Here is a 23,093-nt window from a genome sequence, read left to right as displayed (position 1 = left end):
CCAATATAAAAATCCAGAAATTACGAGATCTAATCTGTTATTTTTCATTTCCTGAAATTAGATTTTTTTCCCCCTGAAGTACCACAGTGCCACCTAGTGGTTCTGAAAGGTCAAAAACATATTGAAGCCATACTTGCATAACACATAACCACAAATTTAAACACCAACAGAGAAAGATGGCGAGGTGTGAAACAGTTTTGGGGGGTAGATGCAGCTGCTGCTGGAGTTGTTTCCTGTATGACAGGGTGCTTGTAAATCTAGCAAATACGGCTTTACGCCTGAATAAAACCACAAGTAGGCTCAGACTGGAGGACACCGCATGGAGACGTGCTTGCAGAAACAAAGGTGTTGGTTCAGTGTCTCACAAACAGGATGTTCGATCATCGGCTCACATTCCGCAAAAGCACATCATGAGTTGAGGTGACAAACAGCCATGAGGCCTTCACAGCCAAATGTCAGCAAAACAAGTTTCATCATTAAAAGTCAACTGAGTGGCTCATACACTCGATTGATATTGACATATTTTTAGTTTTGTCTGACAGACAAATTTATTGTTTTATTTTGTCAAATAAATTTTTATTTTTGTTTAGAATACAACTCCAATACGTCCAAAAACATAAAACCACCGCCTCATATTTACCTGCATTTATACCCCAATATGACAAATAAAAAAAAAATAGAAAGAAGTGAAGCACAACATCAACTTCCTTAGCTACAGCAATTCATTTATTTTTTACGCTGTCAGTCAAGATGCAATTCAAAGTAAAACTATTTAATACTTTTTAATAGTTAAGTATTAAAAAATACTTAACTAAAGTATTTTTTAATACTTTAGTTAAAATACACCAAATACTTCATTGCATTTTAGAAATACGGCTAAAGTAAGAAATTTCTTCACCAAACACCCTGAACTTAAAAACCAAAACTTGTAAACAGGAGCCACTGGAGTTTCAGTTTCACTACTGGACATGCTAAACATTAATTTGTTTACCATCAATGCTTTTCCAAGAACTGCACATCTGGAGGGTGAAAAAATAAATACCCTAATTTAGTTTACAAACTAAATATTGAGTTTAGAGCTAAATATTTAGGTTGAGTGATCATGAAGCAGCTCAATATTGAATGTATAACATCAATATTTAGCTTAAAGTTTGCTAACTCAATATTTAGCCCCAAACAAAAAAAATAGCCCTGAGCTAGGTAAATATTTAGTTAGCGCTGAGCTGCTTTAAAGCTAGATATTTAGCTTGCTATCTAAATTTAAATACTTAATTGGTCGACTGAATATTTACCTTCCTACTTAAATGTTTTGTTTGAAACTGTGATATTCATAAATGAATGAATAACAGTGAACATATGACTAAGTACAGATGCTTGTTATAAAGAAACAAAATAACTTTTAAGTCACAGTGGTCATTAAAACAGAAATTTTGTTGTAAATTTTGAGAAGCTAAGAGTTGTGTTGAGTTATTTAAATTGTTCCTTGTTTAATGTATTGTTCCGAGCAGATGCTAGTTTGTACATTTTTCTATTAAACCTAATTTGTATTTGGGGTTAAATAATGTTACTTTCCTCCATGTTACAAGTTAAACAAAAAATAAAATAGACATAAAAAAACACAATTATGTTGGTCTACAATAGAAATATATCATAATTAGATAGATTTCACTTAGAAATTCAAACATTAGGGTGCGGTGGTGGCGCAGGGACGGAGTGCGAACCATGTTTTGAGGCCAAGGTGGTCATGGGTTCGATTCCCAGCCTGGTGACATTTGTCGCATGTGTCGTTACCCTCTTTCCTGTCTAACTACCTTCAGATGGGGGCCACTGGAGCCAACAAAACCTTCTAAAAATAAAATCAAACATTAATAGCTTTAGCTTTCCTTTCCTTCCTCGTCTTCTGTTTTTCCTCTAATTTCTTTGTCAAATACGCTCTCCTTCTTTCTTCCTGCTCTCTGAAAAACGAGGCGCAGATTTTCCTGCGAAGCCGCCTGGCGTAAACTTCGAGAAACACCATGAGGTAGCTCATGAGCCACAGACATCCCAGCAGGAGAGCGACGCCCAGCTTCGGAGCTGACGTTGTCACGTCACAGAGAGACGGTTCGGGGTCGAAGGTCCACTTGTAGTCCTTGTGGAAGTTTAGCAGCTCCTGTGGGACACATGACTGAGGGATAATGCAGAGGGCAGGAGGAAACCAGTTAACCTGCAGTAAAAAGAAGAGCATTAAATATGAGAAAATAGGCTACAAAAAACATGTTCATTACATTTTTTGCACAAAATAATTTTTCAGTAATGAGATTGTAGTCTGGTCAGTTCTGCATTTTGAACTCCACCTAAGTCAACATTTACACTCGCACGTCAAAGTGGCTTCAAACAGATGCGCAATTATATAACCGTACATATTTGAAAAGCAAAAGTAGAGCCTCCTGCACAACCAACAGAAATCCAGCAATTAGTTCTGACTGATAAGTCAACAACAAGACACTTGTCTTTTCCGTTGCTAGGTAACGGCACAGCACATTTTCCTGACACCAAAAAACCTCTTGTCAAAAAACAGATGGGTTGTTTTTATTAAGTGCTTTGGCTGTTTTTAGAGATAGTTAAGACTGAAAATGGAAGTTCATCAAGCAATGATAATTTTGAATTTAGCCAAATAAGGATATTATGAACTGGGGAAATATGTAGAGCTGAAAAGAAAAAGTTTACCTTATAACTGACAGTTATAGCAGCAGTTGTTGGTGGGAAATCCATCACCCAGGGCACGATAATCTGGATTATGTGATACACAATGTGATCTAAAACTACAATTAGAGTTATTGCAATAAAGTATAACGTCACAATGACCAGAGATATGAAGGAAGAGGTACATTCCTGACTTGTTATTTTGCAAACTGCGACCCTGATTTTATCTTTAGGCCGCTGTTCTTCCCCCTCAGAAGACGCAGAGATGAAGCGGTTATCAAACTGAACAGAGGTCAGGAAGGATTTTAAATATCGTGCAGATTCAATAATCAGTAATGCAACAAAAACAGCTGCGAGGATCCGGTTTGACAGCAGCTTGTATTCTCTCAGCAGGTTCTTTGCATGTGAGAAGTTGACGTCTATCTGACCAATCACTTTAGAAAACGTGCTTCTGACTTCTGACACGTCAACATGTGTGAAATGGTCCAACTTCCTTAACTTGGTGACGATGCTCAAGTCCTCCCTCTGTACTCTGATGGCTTCCTCAACCAGGTCTCGCTTTGCTTCGTTGAAGGGTTCAGACGAGTTCAGCAGGGTCCTTGTGAAGCCCTCAGCCGTGCACTTCAGGATCCCCGCGACCGCTCTTACGTTGACCGTGATGTTAGGGATGACATTCAGCACCAGAATCATGATGGAGGCCGAGATGAGGAGTTTGCGTCCCTGTTTGGTGCACACAGTGGGCAGGATCATGGTGAGAACGCAGCGGAGGGGGTGGAACAGGAAGGAGACCAGCAGCATGGTTACGCTGTAGAAGCAGGTGGTCTGGACCGAAGCAACATGGTCGTATTTTAGAGTCTGTGACAGCCAGTGGTGCAGCAGTCCACCGGTAAAGACGGCAAAGGTGGAGCAGATAGACAGCAGAGAAAGGATTTCTCTGCCTGACGGAGCAGGTTTGGAGTAAACATCCCAGAGGTAAACCAGCAGAGACTTCAGAGCCTGTATGCGAGATCCTGATTTGTTCCTGTGAATAAGAAAGAAAGCCTATTTAAACTGGTGCTCAGATTTGATATGAGGGGCTCCAACTTCCATACAGACCCCCAAGAATAGCTAATATTCACTTTATGTCAACTTTTCTGCATTATGCATTTATTATAATCATTTTTACAGTCAACAACAGTGGTTTCTTGCCATTTTTACGATAAATAACACCTCAGGAAGTAGGCTACAAGGTTTTTGAAATAGCTACCACCATCTTCGTAGATATTTTAGAGGGGAGCTAATATGCTAAATTCGCATTTTTCACGTTTTTGTACTTCCATTTGAATCTCAACTGCTTCTAAAAATAGCCCACGCACTTAAAAAATAAATAAATAAAAACGGCTCACTATTATTTTGGTGAGCCGTTTCAAAAACCTCCTGATTATTAACTCCCGTTACCTAGCAACCCCAGCAAATCCCAGCCCGCTACCTAGCAACCAGGACGTTTGGTCACCTGTTTTTACTGCTGTATGCGCTGAACAATGGCTGCGCTGAGAAGACAGGTGTTTTGTTGTTGACTTGTCATTCAGAAGCTGCATTATAGGATGTACAGGTGTGGAAATGGGCATCTGCTTTGAGACATTTTCATGTGTGAGTGTAAACGTTGAGTTGGGAGGCATGGCCAGCAGCAGCTCGTTTGGATTTAAAGTGACAGTAACCCTAAAACGGCTCGAAAGGAAATGAACATGTTTTGAACAGCCCATAAACCTGTAGGCTGGACAGCAGTTTTCTCAGGCTGTTGTGTTGCGTTATAAGAACGGTTAATTTCTGAAGCTCCATATTAATTAAATTAAAGAAAAACCTGTTATCCTTCTTCCTTGTGGGAATGAGACAGATAAACTGTTAAATCTTTACTCGGAAATTGAAACGTTCCTGTTTTAATTCTATAAATTAACAGACAAATAGCTTGAAACTCAAATTATGAACAAGAAAATTTGACGTTTTCTCAAAATCACAATCCAATGGGCTACCTAGAATATATATTAAAAATATATATATAAAAAAAGAGCATTTGTGGATTTTTTTTCTGTGAAATATTTGTAGTAAATATTTCCATATCTTTTATATGCAAATATAAAAAATATCTGCCTATAAAAAAGCTGTTGTCCGGATGTGTACTTTGTAGAGGAGCATTATTTTGTTCTTTCAAGTCATTATAAACTAATCAGGTTTGGTTTATCATCTTCCTACCTTAAAAAAAGCTCTGAATTTGGATCCTCTCCTTTATTTTAGTTAGTCACCGTCAGTGTAGCCTAAACTAATAAATGAGGCATAAAACAGTTACAAAGATGTGCTGTAAACTAGATTTTTTTACTGAGTCAAATGACTTGTTAATACATAAAGGAGCTCTGGTTTAATGCAAAGCTATAAATATCTCTATTGAGTAGAATAATAGTAATGTAGTTCAAATTTAGTATGGCATACAGGTAATTATTTAAAGTAATTATTGCCAGTAATAGTAAAAAATAAAAGCACACCACAGGTCACCAAGAAATATTTTTTCCTAATTTGATTTTTACTCAATATTATTTTAGCTCATTTTGAGAATTACCCAAGGAAGTAAAAATTATTATTTTTTAAATCAAACAAATGTACTTATCACTCACACTGAAAAAAGAAAACAGGTAATCCAACTTAAAATCCAAAAATAAATACATTAGGTTTATTACGCTATGATGATAAACAAGGATAAATAAATTAAGTTTGACCTACTTAATTCAATCACATGTAATAAATTAATTCATTTTATAAAATTTTGAGCTCTATTCTCTTTTTACAGTGCAGAGTGGCTGACATTTCTTACCTGAGTGGTAAAGCAGCATGCTCCATGATCGACCTTTCAAACAGAGCAGGATAAAGTCGCTTTGGGAAGCGTTGCTGAACCTCGAAGGTTAAAAAAGGGGAACTGAGCTGAACAGTCAGCGTCATGTTGGTGTTTGTAGGTCGCATGATTTCTCAGGAGGAAACAAATGAGCATTTTCTGTGAATTAAAGACCGGCGGTGACAAACACGGGTTGTGACACAAGTTTTATGATGATTTAAACATGTGATGACGCCAAAAACTGACCATCAGTTTGATTACTTTTAACTTCTTAAAGGTCATTTTAAAGCAAACTCATCCACAAACCAGAAATAAGGTTGGGACAAATGCAAAGACATGCATAATGACCAGTTACCCTGTAAAACATTTGAGCAGCATTTAGTTGTGTCTATTATCTTCTATTCTTTAAGTCAAATAAATTTAGAGAGTTTTACATTTCGAACCCAAATGTGTGAGTTTGTGACAGATAAACTTACAATAGCAAGTTGTGTTAACTTTTTATTCATTTTGTCAAACCTCCTACTTGAGTTTTTAGGTTAGCACTTAAAAAAACTGAAAGAAGAAAAAGACAGGAGTGGGAACTATTTCCCAGAATGCTTAGCGGCTTGATTTTCTATCCTGAGATTCTATCCTGAGATGAAAAAGGAAAATGTTTTACAATGTATTTCTAGCCTTCACTTAATCATACAACCTAAATGGAAGATAAAGTGTTACCTTTTTCAAAACCTACTTTACAAGAAATAAATATTATGATTTACAACAGCAGGTGATAATAAATTAATTAATTTGATGGCCAGAATGCTACTATCAATTTCTAAATATCCAGATTTTTTTTTCCTTTCATTATTGATTGATGAAAATGTTTAGTCATCTTGATGAAAATGTTTAGTCATCTTGATGAAAATGTTTAGTCATCTTGCATCAGCAAGTCAAGAGTCTGATAGGTGGAGTAAAGAGCAGAATGTAATTTGTCAAACATTTGTTCAGTTGGCTGCTATTTAGTTTACCTCCTACTACAATGTTCAGCTGAAGACAAGATTATGAAAATGAAAATTTTATTTTTTGATGCAAAATGAATTGTTTTTAAAGTATTGCCCAAGTGCTAATAAACAACTTCCTCAGCTGGGGTGCTTTTTTTGCACTAAAACAGAATATTATTCCCCAAAAATCAGAAACTGACTGTATTCAAATTATTCCTTAAGAAATGACCATTTTGGTGAGCAGCAGTAATTTTCTTCTTGTTGAGAACCACAAAAAGCAACAGCAAAATTAAACAGGGTCACACAGAAAAGCTACACCCACGATGCAAAACTAAAAACTTAATCCATAAAAAATATTTTTCTTCTATCTAACCTTTTTAAAACACACAAGTCCTTATCCAAGGTTGATGTTTCTGTTTGAGCTGAATCCACTCTGCTTTGTGGATTGTGGTTGAGTATTTTCTAGTTTTGCATGTAAACATTAAGAGCTTTCTGCTGGTGAAACAGCACTGAATGGATGATCGCTGCAGCCTTGCAGAAGTTAACCATTGCTCTAAGGCCTTGTGGCTCCAAGTCTGACACAAAATAATCCTTTATAACACCAAGCAAACACGGGTTTTACTGCAGGTTGGACAAAATGTGCCAAAATGTGTGAAAGCCTTCATTCACTCTTTTTGTCATCGTATTAAAACTCTTTTTTTGACAGATGAGGAACTTGCAGGTAAATCATAAAGTGTACAGATTCAATAATTAGCTTTCATCAATATAGTTGGGGAAGGTTTTAATTACTGGAAGTGAAATGTGTGCAGAAGGATTCACCAACATGATCTCTTTTTGAATTTCAGTGATGCATGTATTATAAAAGTTATTCACAGATGTTTCTCTTCTTTTTGACTCACCTTGTAGTAAGAAATACAAACGGCACCCTCTATAAAACAGAATTAAAACAGAATAACAGAATTTATTTACTATATAGTAAATAGTATACTTTAAATACTATTTAAAGTATAGTATTGGAAAGTGTATTGGGTCCTCCCTCAAAATTATTCCCTCAGGTGTTGCAACCATTATAACCAAGTAGAAGTGATTAAGACATGTAGCTTTTGGTGCTATTATCCAGTTTTGATGCCACGTTTTCTGTGATTTTTCTAATTTTGTTATTTATTTGTTGTCTGTTGGGTCTATGATCAAATGTGTATATGAAGAAAAATGGCTTAATGTACAGATAAAGTGGCAGGAGGTGAATAATGACAGAGAAATTAGCTACAGACCTCCGAGCACCAGTTAACACGGCAAACTAATTATGACGATGTTTGACCTGATCATCTCCTTGCGACAATTTTAAGGTTGTATTGATTATTGGGATGGCTCTAAAGATAATGTTCTGAGATATTTCTGCCATGTTTGGAGTGCAAAAGGGGATCAATTATGCAAAATTCGCATTTAGCAGGTTTTTATGCTTCCATTTGCGTTTCTACTGCTTCTAAAAACAGCTAAACTAAACAATATTTTGGCAATAAGTTAATGTCTTTCTGGTGTAAAGAAAATTAGCTGTTTCAAAAACTTCCTGATTTTTAAGTCACAATCAATGGGCACTCCCCCGTTGCCTAGCAACTCCAGCCAAGCCCAGCCTGTCACCTAGCAACCTGAGCGGAACTCCAGGAGTTCTGGACTTCCAGAAGTCCAGAAGTATTGGTCCTGGACTTCCAGTTGGTTGGAAAACCAACTTTTTCCTGCTGGAAAAAACAACAGTTTTTTTTTGTTGACTAACCATCCAGACACTGTATGTCAATAAAACAAACAGTTTGCTCCACTGGCAAATTATTTGCCAGTTTTATTAATACTAAGGAGTAACTGACTTAAAACAAGCTCCTACATCTTACTGAAAAAAGTTATTTGTAAGTTTGTTTTGTCTTATTTGAAGTGTACCAAGATATTTGCACTAGAAAGTAGACCAAAAATACTTGGTATACTTTTGTGTTTTTGCTTTTTGGAAGTTAGACTCAGTCATTTAACTCCAGTAAATGCAACATTTAAGGCTTCAGGAAGTCAAGATACTGGCCTTCCTGTTCTAATTTGACTTGGTAACAATGCACAAAGGTCTATTAAAAATATTTTATCTGCAAGAACTTGACAGTTCTGCACAGATCCTGACCTAAACCCACTAAAACACTTTTAGGAGGAATTGGAGAAGAAACTGAGAGCAAGGGCTTCTTGTCCAACATCAGTGTCTGACCTCACAAATGAGTTTCTGTAAAAAATTTTAAAAAAGTCCAAAACCAGAAAAGCTGAAGCTGTTTAGACTGTAAAAGGGTGCCGACATCATATTAAACTCAATGGATTAAGAATTAGATGTTACTGAAATTCTGAATGGCCTAAATCTGACGGCATCTGGTACTTCTGGCCCAGTTAGTGTATGATAATTCAGCATTTTTTTTCACAGCATATTCACAAATCTTAAAGCCAAAGTGAACATTAAAGTATGAAGCAATAATTACAACGAGCTTCCTAAAGGCAGAAGAGCCAGAAGCAGCAGTAACAGAACTTTGTGGTGTTTTAGCACATTTAAAAACAGACGCGTCCATGTATAGTTTTAGTTTTTAAATCTATATACAGTCTGCATTTACGTCCTCAGAGCGTGGCGTTGGTTGACCTCATGGATGGGAAGTGAACATTTGGAGTGGCAGCAGTAGTGTTGGCGGTGTGAGCCCATTTTGGGTAGGAGCTCAAGTTAAACATGGCGACGCCCCACGTGTTCATAGCCAGAGACACAGAGAGGATCCCCAGGATGTTCATGACAAAGCCGGTTTTCACCTGAAACAGAGGGGAAGCATGAGGACCGCTGCTGGTTTTCTAAAGTGAACGAGTCAGTGTGAGTTCGTTACCATGTCTTTGACCATGAGATGTCCGGATGCAAAGGCGATGGAGTTGGGTGGAGTGGAAACAGGAAGCATGAAGGCGTATGAACATCCCACAGTGGCAGGAATCATGAAGTACAAAGGGTTGACAGAGACACGAATGGCCTGCAGAGACAGTCCTGCTCTTCAAAATTTCATTTAGAAAGCATTTAAAGGTATTAAACACTCAGACATATCTAACTTGCACTTCTTACTGGAAAACTCTTTAATCAGAATCAGCTTTATGAGCCAAGTTTGTTCAGACAAACAAGGAATTTGACTTTACTCTCAACTAATGATTATTTTAGTTGTTGATTAATCCACCAATTATTATACAGAAAGTATTTTTGTCACCACCTCTGTTTTGGCAAAAGATGATTTAGGCAAAAATAATAATAATTTGGGCAAATTATTATTATGAATATATTATTTTATATTTTACTGTTGATTACAGAAAAAACCCAGACACACACAAGAAAAAACACAAATAGGCTGATTTTAACATACAAAGTAGCCGTATTGGATTTTGATGAACCTTCAAATTCCAAGTTTCAACTTCTGAGTAAAATTGAACATAGTTTATCTGTTTCATTCACCCAATGAAGAAGGGACACTGGATAGCAAGTTTTTCTTTTATTTCTTTGTTTATATAACTCAACACAATAGCTTGAAAAGGCCTGTGTCCCGTTTACTTTATAAAAATGTCAGTCAAAATGGTGGTAATTCAAAAACTGTGTACTTTCTTATTTAACCTTTATTATAAGCAGGTTAAATAACCACTATTTCCCTGTTTGTTCACAGCATTTTGTATTTACACTGCAAAAACACAAACTCCTAGCAAGTATTTTTGGTCTAGTTATAAATATCTTAGTACACTTGCAATAAGACAAAACCAAAGTACAAAAACGTTTTCAGCAAAAATATAGCAGCTTGTTTTAATTCAATACTTTTTTAATAACAATGAAAATGTACTACTTCCATTGGCAGATTATTCAACTTGTATCAAGACATTTTCCTTTGTTATAAGTGAAATAAGCTATCAATGAATCTAGTACTCTTCTGTCCAATATTAAGAATTTACTTTAAAACAAACTGGTATATCTTGCTGAACAGTTACTTTTCAAGATTACTAAGTTGATTTTACAAGAAACTAGACCAAAAATACTTGGTAAGATTTTGTGTTTTTGCAGTGTACTCAGTTAGAACTGAAATGCGTTAAATGTTGTTAGTAGGATTAATCTCTTATCAGTTTGACTAATTAAGTCTTTCAATTATATAAATATAAACAGCTTGAGTTCAAATTTTATTTTATTTTATTTTTGTTCTCCCCTCCAGGGGGTCTTTTGTGGGCTCTAGTGTCCCTTAAATGAAAGTAGGCTGACAGGAAAGGGGGAAGACATGCGTCAAATATCGCCAGGTCCAGGAAGTGAACCCGCGACGGCCGCGTTGAGGACTCAAGGCCTCCAAACGTGGGTCGCGCTATCCCCTACACCACCACAGCACGGCCCGTTCACATTTTATTTTAATTCAAATTCAAGAAAACCATCATTTAAGCACAAATTCTTCAAATCATGGATCCTGCAGATAAAACGCAAGACTTTTTTTGCGCAAAGGCAAAATTACAGGGTGCAATAAAACCTTTCGGTAATCATTACCATAATAGTAGCAGTTAATGTCCAACAGGTTAGAAACAGAACATCCACTGCCAGAGTTTAACAAGTCCGCTGAGACTCTTAATGAGAACAAGAACTGAACTAAAACTTGTTCACTGTCCACAGCTTTAACACGAGCATCCAGTTTTTATCCTTTACTGTCATATTTACCTGCATGTTTACCTTGAAGTTAAGCATAAAATAGATTTAACCCTTTATGTCCTAAATGTAAAATGTCCGGCTGGATATTTTTGCTTATTTTAATTGTACCCAGGTCTTTAAATGTTCTGTGAGCAAATATTTATCCACAACAACTGGAACTTTAAATATGCAGCGAGTTAATTTTGCAATTTACCATCTATTATGAGTGTTTCATCGCATTAATTTCACTTCCTGCTACGGCAGGAGTGAAAGTACTGTAATAACCCATTATTGGCTGGAAAGCGTAACGTCTCCCGTCAGGAACTGTTGGAACTTGTCAGATAGCGCAAAGTGTGGCAGAATTATGGTACTGCAAATATGGCTGGATCGCTGGTGCTCCATGAAGAACTTAAAGGTTTAATTGTATAATTTAGCATCTGTAGAGACTTTTTTCACCAGGGAAATCATATATATTCACATGTGTGCTCATTAGAAACAATTTTTATTCTATAATTCTAGTTGTTAGACTCACCAGTTCAGCAATGACAGGCAGAAATATAATAATAGTTGCTGTGTTGCTGGCAAACTCAGTGAAACAAGCCAGGAAAGCAGTGATTAACATCACAGCTACAGCTGGGGGAACTTCAGCCAAGGGCTGGAGGTGGCCTCCGATCCAGGACGCAAGGCCGGACTCCTGCCGCAAGGCAAAATATCTGGGTTAAGGTCAAAGGTCAAATAAAAACATAATAAACTACATTTAAGAACAGAACAAATAAAAAGCAAAACCAGCAGAGAAAGTAAGGAGAATGACAGAGTTGTAAAGTAAAAAAGTAAAAGTACTCAAGAAAATTTTGCAGGTATTTGTATTTTACTTGAGTATTTATCTTTCTGACAACTTTTTACTTTTATTCCCTACATTTTAAGAGAAATACCTCCACTTTTGTCTCCTTATATTTTCACTTCTGGGGTTTTTCAACCATTTTAGTGTCATTTTGATGAGCTGAAAAAATCACATTGGTTTTGCTCAATCAGGTCAACTTTCTGAACCAAGCATGCAACATGAGCATCAAATGGATAGAGTATTTTACACAATGAAGATGTAATGTTCAATTTACATGTATTTGCCCTTTTACGTGTTTATTACTCAAATTACAAAAATCCAAGTTTGTAACATGTAATTAATACACTGTGTTATAAAACATTTTTGTTCTCCTTAAAACCTTTTTTGGGTGAGAAATATTAACAGAAATGAACTGAATATGTCACAAAAATGTCATCAATTTAGTCTGAAGATCGGATTTCTTCAAATCAAATTAGAATAAAATCCTGACCTGATTGAGAAAAATGGATGTCATTTTTGGATTCAGCTGTGCAAAATAGGCCTAATTCAGCTGAAAAACATAAACAACATCTGCTTGGAGAAAAACAAACTAAACTTTACAATCGAGCAACATTTTCATTGAAGCTGACTAGCGTGAAATAAAAAGACTAACATCAAACTAAAATATAAATAGTTAATAATTAATTGTTGTCGAGAAGAACACACATTGTAACAAACGGAGAGACAGAGAGAGATAAAGCACTGACTATAACGAGCAAAAGTTTTGCAAGGGAACGCAAAAGTTTTGCGAGGGAACGCAAAAGAAAAAAATTCCCCATGTCCCCTAGGGGGCTCCGTACTCTTGGGCTTTATCGTTGATTTCTCCGTTATTTCCCGCTAATAACCTTACAGATCTGACGCAGGACTAGCTACAGAATTTTCTTGCCCTCCGTTTTTCTTCTTCTTTTTGTTTTATGGCGGTTGGCAAACAACTCGTAGGTGCATCACCACCACCTTCCAGACTGGAGTATGAACCAGATGCAAAACCACTATAATCTTCCCATAATTCCTGTCCTCCTAAGAAAACTAAAAATGCTGCTGAACACTAACTACATCCTCAGACAATTTTTGCAGCAAATTTCTAATATCTAATTTATTTTTGTTTCTATTTAACTCTCTGATTAACACCTGTCTTTCCTGATTATATTTATTACATTCTATGATTCTATGATGGTTTATAAGGCAAAAATGACTCAAAAAATGTCTAGGGTAAGGCATTGAGGTCCTAGTCTGCCTTAATAACTGTGGTTGTCGGAGGACAGCTCTACTTCCACATGGGGGCGGAGCCGCCGTCATGTCAATTAGAGTTTAATGTCTAAGAAAAATAGCAGAAATTAAGTAAATACATTTCACAATAATTTTCCTTTGGCACAATTTCACAAATTGTTAAAAATCATAGTTTTTTGTAACTGTGAACTTCAAAATATGAAGAAAGTCATTAAAAATTTCTAATAATACAGAATATAATACTAAAAATAAACCCTCCTATTATTTTTAAACTTAGCAAAACGAAACTATTTCGCGAATCCAAACTCAACTAAAAGGCAAAATATTATTCTGTTTTGAAGTAAAATATGAGAAACTATATAAATATTTGGTTTAAAGTGTACAGTATAGTTACATAAACTGATTTTAATTATCAGAAAAAAAGATGTTCCTGTTTTGCTACATGAGTTTTATGAGGTAATTTGTTGCACCGATCCTAAAATTATTATTCAAGTTTTTATTTTCTCAGACTTTATAATTCCCAGGAATTGCTTTTAAGCTGCAGAAAACTATTGACTGTTTCATGTTAGGAGAGAACATAAAGGCTGTACAAATAAGTTTTGACTGCAATCAGTTTATGACTTCAAAGTACGAAGCTCATTTGGGAAAAGAAACTCGTTACCTCACAAGCTTTGGCCATTGCAAAGCCGCCTCCAAGCAAGAGGATAATGTTCCAGGGAACAGAGTCCTGGGCCTTTTTCCATGAAAGCAGAGGGACGTATGGAGTGTTTACAGCTGAAAAATGTAGAAGAAAAAGAATTAGACATTATTTTTATGAACTTTGCAAGAGTTTACATGGTAGAAATCTTTAAAGTTCTGTAGATTAGTAGATTTAATTATCTTCCTTTCAAATATTTGACCCAAATCAGACCAAAGAGCCCCATGCTTTGCTTTTTTAGCAAGTGTCCATGGGTTTATTTGACCAGCTGAACATAACAAACACAATCTCATGCACATGTGCCTCAGACACTAAACATCCACAAAGCAGTGCATTCTCAGAAACACCTTTGTGTTTCCATCTTTTTAGAGGAGATGCTGAATTACATTCTGGATACTTATCAGGACCACAACCATAAATAATATTCACCAAAGCTGCCACTTAAAAAGAAGCCTTCAAAAGCATTTCTTATACATCATGGTGGCTTGTTTGTTCCCATAAAAGAGAGGCAAGTCTCAAAAATGTGACCAAAAAAAGGCCCCGGGGCCAAATCCAGCCCGCCATAGCTTCTTATGTGGACCTTTAGAGTTCAGAGGGGAGCATAAACAAAATAATACCTGTTTGCTTAAATATTATCGATCAAGTCAAAGCAGTTTTTATCTATAAATGGCCAAATTACTTCAATCAGTCCCTCCAGCTTTTTGCAACTCCGCAAATTGACGCCAAATCTACATATCCCTGCACGTTTTCACGCTAATGGATAATTGTGAGTTTTTTGCTAATTTTCTACAATTTTGAAAAATACTGTATTGTATTACAGTGACTATTAACTCCTACCTGCAGTATGTCTTACTGCTACTGTATTTCTGTCTCCGTTTTAATTGATGCATCATTGCGGTAATTTCCCAGGTTGGTTCACCACCATAACATGTCTTCTCCATTTGCAGAAAAAGGTTTTACTGTGGTCAACTTGAGCCTCAAAACCAGATTCATGTAAATGATTTTGTTTCTTGTCTGTTCTTGTCTTTCTTTAAAAAGAAAGGCATGATGTGTTTCTTTTTTAGGTTTTGTAGCCTGTTTCATGCTGTGATGCAGATTCTATTTTAGTGATTTGTTGGTCTGAGATTCTTTTTCACAAAGGGCGAGGTGACTTGGAAAGCTTTATTCCTTTAAAGGTGACATATTATGCTTCCTTTAACATGTTAGGATAGGTTTATGAACTGCACAAAGCATGTTCATTACATTTTTTTTGCACAAAATAATTCTTAGATAATTAGATTTCAGTCTGGTCAGTTCTGCCTATGTTGAGCTCCTTCCAGAATGAGCTGCTGTCACTTTAAATCCAAATAAACTCAATGTTTACACTCGTACTTGCAAATGGTTGCAAACAGATGCAGAATTATACAGCCATACATCTTTGAACAGCATTAGTAGAGAATCCAGCACAACCAAAAAGAATGTAGCAAGTGGTTTCTGAATGGTAAGTGAAAAAACAAAACATTTTATATAGTAGCAAAACCAGCTGAACAAACATGCTGAAGCTCAGCTGAGGTTGCTAGGTAACGCGGCTCTGCCCTTCAATTGTGACTAAACAATGGAGAGGTTTTTGGAACTGCTCGTTTTCTAGACACCAAAAATCATGAACTTATTGCCAAAAAAAACTGCTAGGTGAATTTTTAAGCACTTGTGCTGTTTTTAAAGTTGAGATTCAAATGTAAGCACAAAAGTATGCAAAATGTGATTTTTACATACAATTTCGATAAAATAAATCTTTTAGTATTATTCACTCAAGTTATCTTTGTCTGTTGTTGAAATTTGTTTGATGATCTAAAACATTTAAGTGTGACATAAATCAACAACAAAAAAGAGAAATCTGTAAGCGGACAGTATTTTTTTCACAGCACTGTATGTTTCTCCTCAGTGGAAAATGCAAATTATGTCGCACACATAAACAGAAAACACAAAGTGCAGCTGCAGCGCTTTAAAAGCTTACTCTAATCACAGACACAGAGAACGTACAGTCTCCCCTCCAGACGGGAACTTTACTAAGACTCTCTAATCTACATTATTAACATTCCTCAACCTGCTCTGTGTATTTTGCAACAGCTTCTGTAGGGAAGAGTGCTTGAATCTAAACCAAATATCCAGTCATAAATATTAACTTTTGTCATGTGACCAACCTTTTGGGTCAAACCACCAACTCAGAGAGGGTTTTTGTGATGGGAAGAAGAACAAAATGGACACAATGATGACACCAGTGACAGCATCTGAGACATACCTGCAGAAAACACAAGAAACAAAAATAAAAAAGAGTAAAAGTAATTAGTAGGCTTTTCTAACGAATGATACCTGTTCTAAAATTTTTTAAATTATGGGAACGGTATCCATTTCTTACCCTTTTTTGAAAAACACAGACCAGCCAGTAACAAATTTAGGATCTCTTGTGAACAGGAGAACAGCGAATAAAATAAAAAAGAAAGAGATGGCCCCTTCTGCAAAGCTGAAATGAAAAGTGAGTAAAAGATACAGTAACAGAAATAATACATATTTGTATGAAATTAAAAGACAATACAAGAGTCCTCACTTTATGGGCCCCAGTTTTCTGTAATCTTCTTTAATTAGAGCTTTGGCTCTGGCTTCTGCCTGGGCTCTGTGGTCGTGTTTCGTGAAACATAACCTGGATTTTATACAATAAGTGTGACACTAGGCAGTTATGTTTCACTAAAGCAAAATCACACAATACTCCAACCAAGTATCACAATATAATTTTACATTACCTTGTATTCAGTCCGCCGTAGAGAAAAGAGATCCAAATCCATCCCAAAAACAGAAAGAGAAGCATCAGGGGGAAGGCAAAGGCAAACCAAGAGCCAAAGTTGATAAGGTCGCAGTCTGGGAAGTAGCTGTAAAGAACAAGAAGCTCACCGGTAAATGGAGTCATTTCTAATGAGAAAATCTTTTTTTAACATGAATCTACCTTTTGAGCTGTCCAATCAGGATGAGGTTTGGTGCTGTGCCTGTCAGCGTTGCTGTACCTCCAATACTGGCAGCATAGGGAATACAGATCAAGAATCCTTTCCACACTTTCAGCTGATACTCTGACTCTGACTGGATCTCCTCAGCCGTCCTCATGTCTACAGGCTCCACAGCTTCCATCCTTATTGGAGTTTAAAGACAGGAATCAACATTTTACGGAAACACTACACTACTACTGACATGTATTGTTATTAAGTTCCTTTATAAAATGAAGATATCAAAACAAATGTATCACTTTTTTAACGTAAAATGTAAGTTAGCTTGGAGACAAGCTAACTGTCTCCAAGCTAACTTGGAGACAAGTTAGCAAACTGTTTCTTGTTGTTATTTTCTGGTTAGCTAAGCTAACCATTACTCTCAGTTCTTATTCTACACCAAGTTAAGACAAGCTAATTCTATTTTTGCTAAGCTCATGAAAGCTGTCTGTTTTCACCATCAATGTTTAGCTGAGGATCAATATCTGTTCTCACGTTTAAGCTAAGTTAAGCTATGCTAAGCTAAGTGTCTTCTTGTTATGACTTTATTTCTAGATAAACTAATTGCGTTTTTCTTTTAACATTTAACATCCAGTTCAAGAAAAGCTAGACTAAGATACCTGATTTCTGTTCTCAAACCAGCTAAGATAACGATCCTCCTTGGTTTTTATTCGAAGCTACGAAAATATACGATAAGCAAACAGTTTTTTGTCATTTGTTATTTTATCTAAACCTGCTTGCCCATTACAGTTGGCTGGTTCCTATCTTCAACTGTGTTTACTATCATAAAATAATCTATATAACTTTTATCTACAAAGTAGCCAATGTTTGGACTATTTTAAGAAAAGTTTCACTATCTGCCTTACTGATCTCAATTTCATGCCAAGTTAAGACAACATAAACTGAGCAAACAGCCTCTTAATCTGAGTTTTATGATCAGCTAAATTGCATTAAGACAGTTGAGCTTGGCAAATTGTTTATCTGTTTTCATTTATTCTTGTTCTTATTTTAATTTATTTTAGTTTAGTTTTATTCCTTAAATTAAGACAAGATAAGCTAACTGACTTTCTAATTTTTGTTTTCAAACTTGGTTCAGAATAACTAACAAACACTGATTATTTTTCCAATGTTCTATTTGGTAAAAATAAAATAAGCTGCAGGTTTTTCTCTTTTTCAGTCTTGGTCCTATGTTAAGAACAGCTCATCTAAACCATTATTTCAAAGAAAATTGCTTTCTCTCAATTTTTATCTAAATCTAAGCTTGTTTGGGCTAATGCTAAGCTAGAATAGGCTAGGCTAAACTAAGCTAAGCTAATTGTTTCCCAACTGCAGCTTATTGATGTGTTCTATTTTTCTCAGAAGTAAACGAGCTTTGATATGAAAACATATCTAATAATCCAACTGTGTCCTGGCTTCAAATTGAAAAAGAAAAGGGATTTACCTTTTGATTTAAGGATAAAAGGACTGTTTGTTGCTTCAGTCTAAAAACTGGAGCTTAAGTTAGGGACTCTAACTTAAGCTCCAGGTGATATTTCGTAACTTAAATTCTGACTTATGAGATGAAATGTGAAACACCAAAGGAGCTACAACTAGAATATGTTGAAGATTCCCTGAATTCCATCTAAGTTCAGGAATTCCTCTAAGAAATCACTACCAAAATGATCTCTCTCTGCTCTTTTACCCATCCATTGACAGCATATGTTTTTCAGAAGGCTCTGATGGCAGCGAATGGAGCTTCAGTGAAGTTTGACCTGCAAGAAATTTAATTGAGACACAGTTTTGGTTACGTAGAATCCAAAAGAATTAACATAACTTAAATTATTAGCTGCTTTAGGCGGCTGCACCTTAAATTAATTTAACATGACTGTCACATGGCATAAGAACAATAATCAATTGCTATTTGATGATTGACCAACCCTGCATCCCAGGATTCAGTGTATTTTAAACTGCACAAAGTTCATACATTAGATTACATATTATAAACAGCAAAAGTTACACAGGACAATGTACATTATATCTGCATTTTTGTGTTATAGTAAATGAACAATTCTTGAATTAAATACGTGGTGAACATGATTTGTCCATCAACTCTCTGTTTTGATATTTTCCACCGACTTCTCTGGGAAATATTTACCCCTAAACAAATAAATGTGCAACTATATTTGCAAACTAGTCACTGATTATGTCAGTCAGTGTGCAGTGTCAGATAGTTAGAGTTAAGAGGCTTATTCTGAGCTTTTTCCAAGAGATAATGCGATGGGATTGCATCATAGGAAAGTCTGATATGGTCAATAAAGCAGAAAAAAATTTAATCTCCCTGACGTAATCAAAACAGATATTTTGTTTAGGTTGTTTTGATGGAAGCCTTCTTGATTTCCTGTCAAAAACACAGTGCCAACATTACACTGTACCATTTATTGCAGCACTGTCACGATCCTCTGGGGATTTGCACTTTTGCTTCAGGGTCTCCAGGTCCCCAAACAGGCTCTCCAGGATGGCGTTTGCAATGGGAAGCATCATGGCTGTTGTGGCGGTGTTGCTGAGCCACATGGAAAGGAAGGATGAGGTCATCATCATTCCCAGGATGAGCCTGAGGAGTTAATAAACAAAGATACAATGAATCCACTTTAATCCTTGAAAGGATCTTCTTGACAGTTTTAAAGGTGACTTATTATGCTTCTTTGAACAGATTGGGATTGGTTTATGAGCTACACAAAACATGTTCATTAAATTTTTTTCATTCTTAGATAATGAGATTTTAATCTGCTATTTTGATCTCCTTTCAGAATGAGCTACCTTTGGACTACCGTCACTTTAAACCCAAATAAGCTGCTGCTGGCCACGCCCCCTCCAACTCAACATTTAAACTCACATGAAAATGGCTGCAAACAGATGCACAATTATACAACCGTACATCTTTGAAATGCAGAAGTGGAGCCTCCTGCACAACCAACAAGAATGCCATAAGTGATTTTTGAATGGTAAATCAACAAAAAAATATGTCTTTTCCAGCAGCCATTGTACAACAGTAGTACCCTTTAAGCCAGGGGTCTCAAACTCCAGGCCTCGAGGGCCGCAGTCCTGCAGTTTTTAGATGTGCCACAGGTACAAAACACTGGAATGAAATGACTTAATGACCTCCTCCTTGTGTAGATCAGTTTTCCAGAGCCTTAATGACCTAATTATTCTGTTCAGCTGTGGTGCAGCAGAGGCACATCTAAAAGTTGCAGGACTGCGGCCCTCGAGGACTGGAGTTTGAGACCCCTGCTTTAAGCTAACCAAATGTGCTGGAGCTCAGCTGGAGTTGCTAGGTAACACGCTGGGCTTTGTTGGGGTTGCTAGGGAACGGCGGAGTGCCTGCTGATTTGTGACGTTACATTCAGAAGGTTTTGGAAGCGGCTCATTTTATTGCCCAAACCCCCCTGAGTGTTTTTAAGCACTTGGACTGTTTTTAGAAGCAGTAGAAGCCCAAATGGATTTACAAAAATGTAGCAAAATGTGAATTTAGATTGTAGGTCACCTTTAAATCTAATTCTTCTCCACTTTTTACCTCGAATTTGATTTGGTAGAAGTAGATCAGGATGAGTGTGTATGATTAGTTTAACAAACATTAGAATAACAAATTCTCAATCAAAACTCTCCCTCTCACCAGGCGGGTTTCACTCCGACAATACTAAGGACCTTCAGTGCTATCCTACGATGCAGGCCCCACTCCTCAATCGACGATGCCAACACAAGACCGCTGAGGAAGAGGAAGTTGGTCTCGATGAAGTACTGGGGGCAGACTTTTTTGGCAGGGAGAATCCCCAGCGTCGGGAAGAGGCAGACTGGAAGCATCGCTGTGACTGCCAGAGGCAAGGCCTCTGTGCACCAAAACGTAGCCATCAGTATCACAACGTAAAGGCATTTTCCCTCCTGAAAGAGGAGCAACACACACCTTAAGGTCAAAACAACACAGTCAGATAATCTGTGTTTTTTCTACCATTTTGTATGTTTTTGAGTCTAAAAGATAAGAAGCAGGATCAAATTGTGAAAAACTTTAGACACCAAAATGTGCTTTGTTTAGTTTCAAACTGCAGGTAATTTGTTTTTAAATAAGTAAATAACTAGTTTAATGGAAACAAATGTATAATGCACTATAAGTATGTTCAAAAACACTGAAAACAGAGAAAAAAATGTTGTTAATTTGTAACACGTAATCAAACTTAATTTATTTACGTTTGTTTAACATGACAGCTTAATAAACAAAAGATATTTAATTAAATCAACTTAATTTGATCACTTGTAACAAATTAAATTTATTTTAAGTTTGATCAGCTGTTTTCTTGGATCTATGGACTATTTGGACTATTTTCATTTTTATGTAATTTAATGTTCTTCTGTATCACAAATTATGCTGATCAAAATATTTCTATTACATTAACAAAAATAATATAAGAACAAGTCAATTTTCAGTTTTAATCAGATGAAATTTTTAGCTTAATGCTCAACAAATAACTCGGTATTATCTAGCTAATTGAATAAAATAAGACAAACATGTGATCAGTACTTACCTTTTCTGGCAGAGTAAAAAGTAAAGGCAGAAACACAAGTGGCGCGAGGCAGAGAAGCAGCTGCTTGTGGACGCACCACAGCTTCTTGGACACCACAGACATTTTCATTCCCTCAGTGGGTTTTCTGCTCTGTTTAGGGAAATAAAGTGGCTGGGAAAAGCCTGAGAGGGATCACTTTGAAGCCCCTGGCTGGACGCAGGAGAAGATTAACCACACGCTCTGCTACAGGTTAACTCCTCCTGTGGTGGTGTTTCACAGGACAGTCCGTTTTCTGTCAGGTTTCCAAATGACCGGCCTCTCCCACAAATCTGCAAGTCCATGCACTAAAAAGCTTCAGCAGGAAATGCCTGAGAAATCTAAATGTTGTAAATGACCTAGTGAATAAAGACTGTAATACAGGGTAGTGAGAAAGCACTATCGAATAGGATTATGTAACTTTTATGGAGAAAAAATGTGAAAGGTCTAGCTGTTAGAAAACAAAAACAAATAAGAAAAAGAAAGAAAGTGAAAATTATAGCTCAGGTTTTCTTTGTTTCATCTAGATGATTCAGACTTTGAAGCCACTGGACGTCACAGTTGAGCAGCAGCAACTCAGACCTGATGATGAAATTTGATTTAAACTACTTAAAGTGTTTTCCAGGCTCCATTTTCTCACGCAATCATGTAATTTTGTTAACTTCCGTTGTTAAGAAAATGCTTCATATACATATATATGCACATGTTGACCCTTTAACATTTTTACCACCGCTGCACTGAGAAGTGGCTCATATAATGAGCTCTGCAGTTCTGCCAGGTGTTTGCTAATAGATGCTGGCTAGTCTGTAGGAGCTGAGTGGGGGGTGGGTGCTCTGACAGGCGGAAACTTGGAAACTTTAAAACTTCTGTTTTACTTCAGTGGGTTTTCCTCCTTGTCTGTTAGTATTTGGCTCTTCATAAGTTGAGTTCAGCTTTGTGTAAATTTGCTCAACTGTTTCCACAACAAATCAATCTCATATATGCTACTTTGCGAAAACAGCAGGTTTCTGCAGAGACCGAGTTGAGATCTTAAATGAATCATGAGCCAAGTTTCCAGTGTGGGTAACACCTTCTTCAGCTATTTAGCATTTAAATTTGAGGTGTTTTTCTTTACCAGTAAGTGGATGTATTTGAATATTATGACAGATTTGCGAGAAAAAAATCACAGGAAACTGATTTCAGTCCACATTTAATTCCAAAATGTTATAGTTATATGTTATAGTTTGCCGTTTGTTATTGTACCTTGATTACAATGGAAGCCAAATTCCTTTTTTAAACAAAAAAATGTATGAAAAATGTTTTATTTTGATTCTTAATTTGAATGCTCTCCAGTAGCAGTCAGTCTTCCAATGAATCTGAAGAGACCTTTGACTGAAGACTGATTCTATTTGATAGTCTTATTTCTGTTATGACATGCTAACCGCTCAATTTCCAGATAGTAGAGATAAGATTTCACAATAACATGTCCTGGATGATGCCGTAAGTTGTAGTTAAACAT

The 23,093-nt window shown here is 36.4% G+C and overlaps 2 protein-coding genes across 2 annotated transcripts; both read right to left on the bottom strand.

The window, feature by feature from the left end:
- Positions 1-610: 610 nt before the first annotated feature.
- On the bottom strand, positions 611-5,884 carry ocstamp (osteoclast stimulatory transmembrane protein). Its single transcript, XM_005798948.3, has 3 exons — positions 5,525-5,884; positions 2,707-3,703; positions 611-2,203 (listed from the first exon to the last, which is right to left on the bottom strand). The coding sequence occupies exons 1-3, from the start codon at positions 5,668-5,670 to the stop codon at positions 1,859-1,861; spliced, it is 1,488 nt and encodes a 495-aa protein (XP_005799005.3). The 5' UTR covers positions 5,671-5,884; the 3' UTR covers positions 611-1,858.
- Positions 5,885-8,457: 2,573 nt separating this feature from the next.
- On the bottom strand, positions 8,458-21,876 carry slc13a3 (solute carrier family 13 member 3). The gene is made up of 13 exons (XM_014468733.2): positions 21,581-21,876; positions 20,677-20,942; positions 19,439-19,617; positions 18,709-18,778; positions 16,994-17,173; positions 16,794-16,919; positions 16,601-16,693; positions 16,412-16,516; positions 16,197-16,294; positions 13,981-14,093; positions 11,745-11,906; positions 9,408-9,545; positions 8,458-9,336 (listed from the first exon to the last, which is right to left on the bottom strand). The coding sequence occupies exons 1-13, from the start codon at positions 21,686-21,688 to the stop codon at positions 9,154-9,156; spliced, it is 1,821 nt and encodes a 606-aa protein (XP_014324219.2). The 5' UTR covers positions 21,689-21,876; the 3' UTR covers positions 8,458-9,153.
- Positions 21,877-23,093: the final 1,217 nt, after the last annotated feature.

This window comes from Xiphophorus maculatus, chromosome 1 (genome assembly GCF_002775205.1).
Source record: "Xiphophorus maculatus strain JP 163 A chromosome 1, X_maculatus-5.0-male, whole genome shotgun sequence".
Classification (NCBI taxonomy): domain Eukaryota; kingdom Metazoa; phylum Chordata; class Actinopteri; order Cyprinodontiformes; family Poeciliidae; genus Xiphophorus; species Xiphophorus maculatus.
This window is presented reverse-complemented; position numbering and strand designations above follow the sequence as displayed.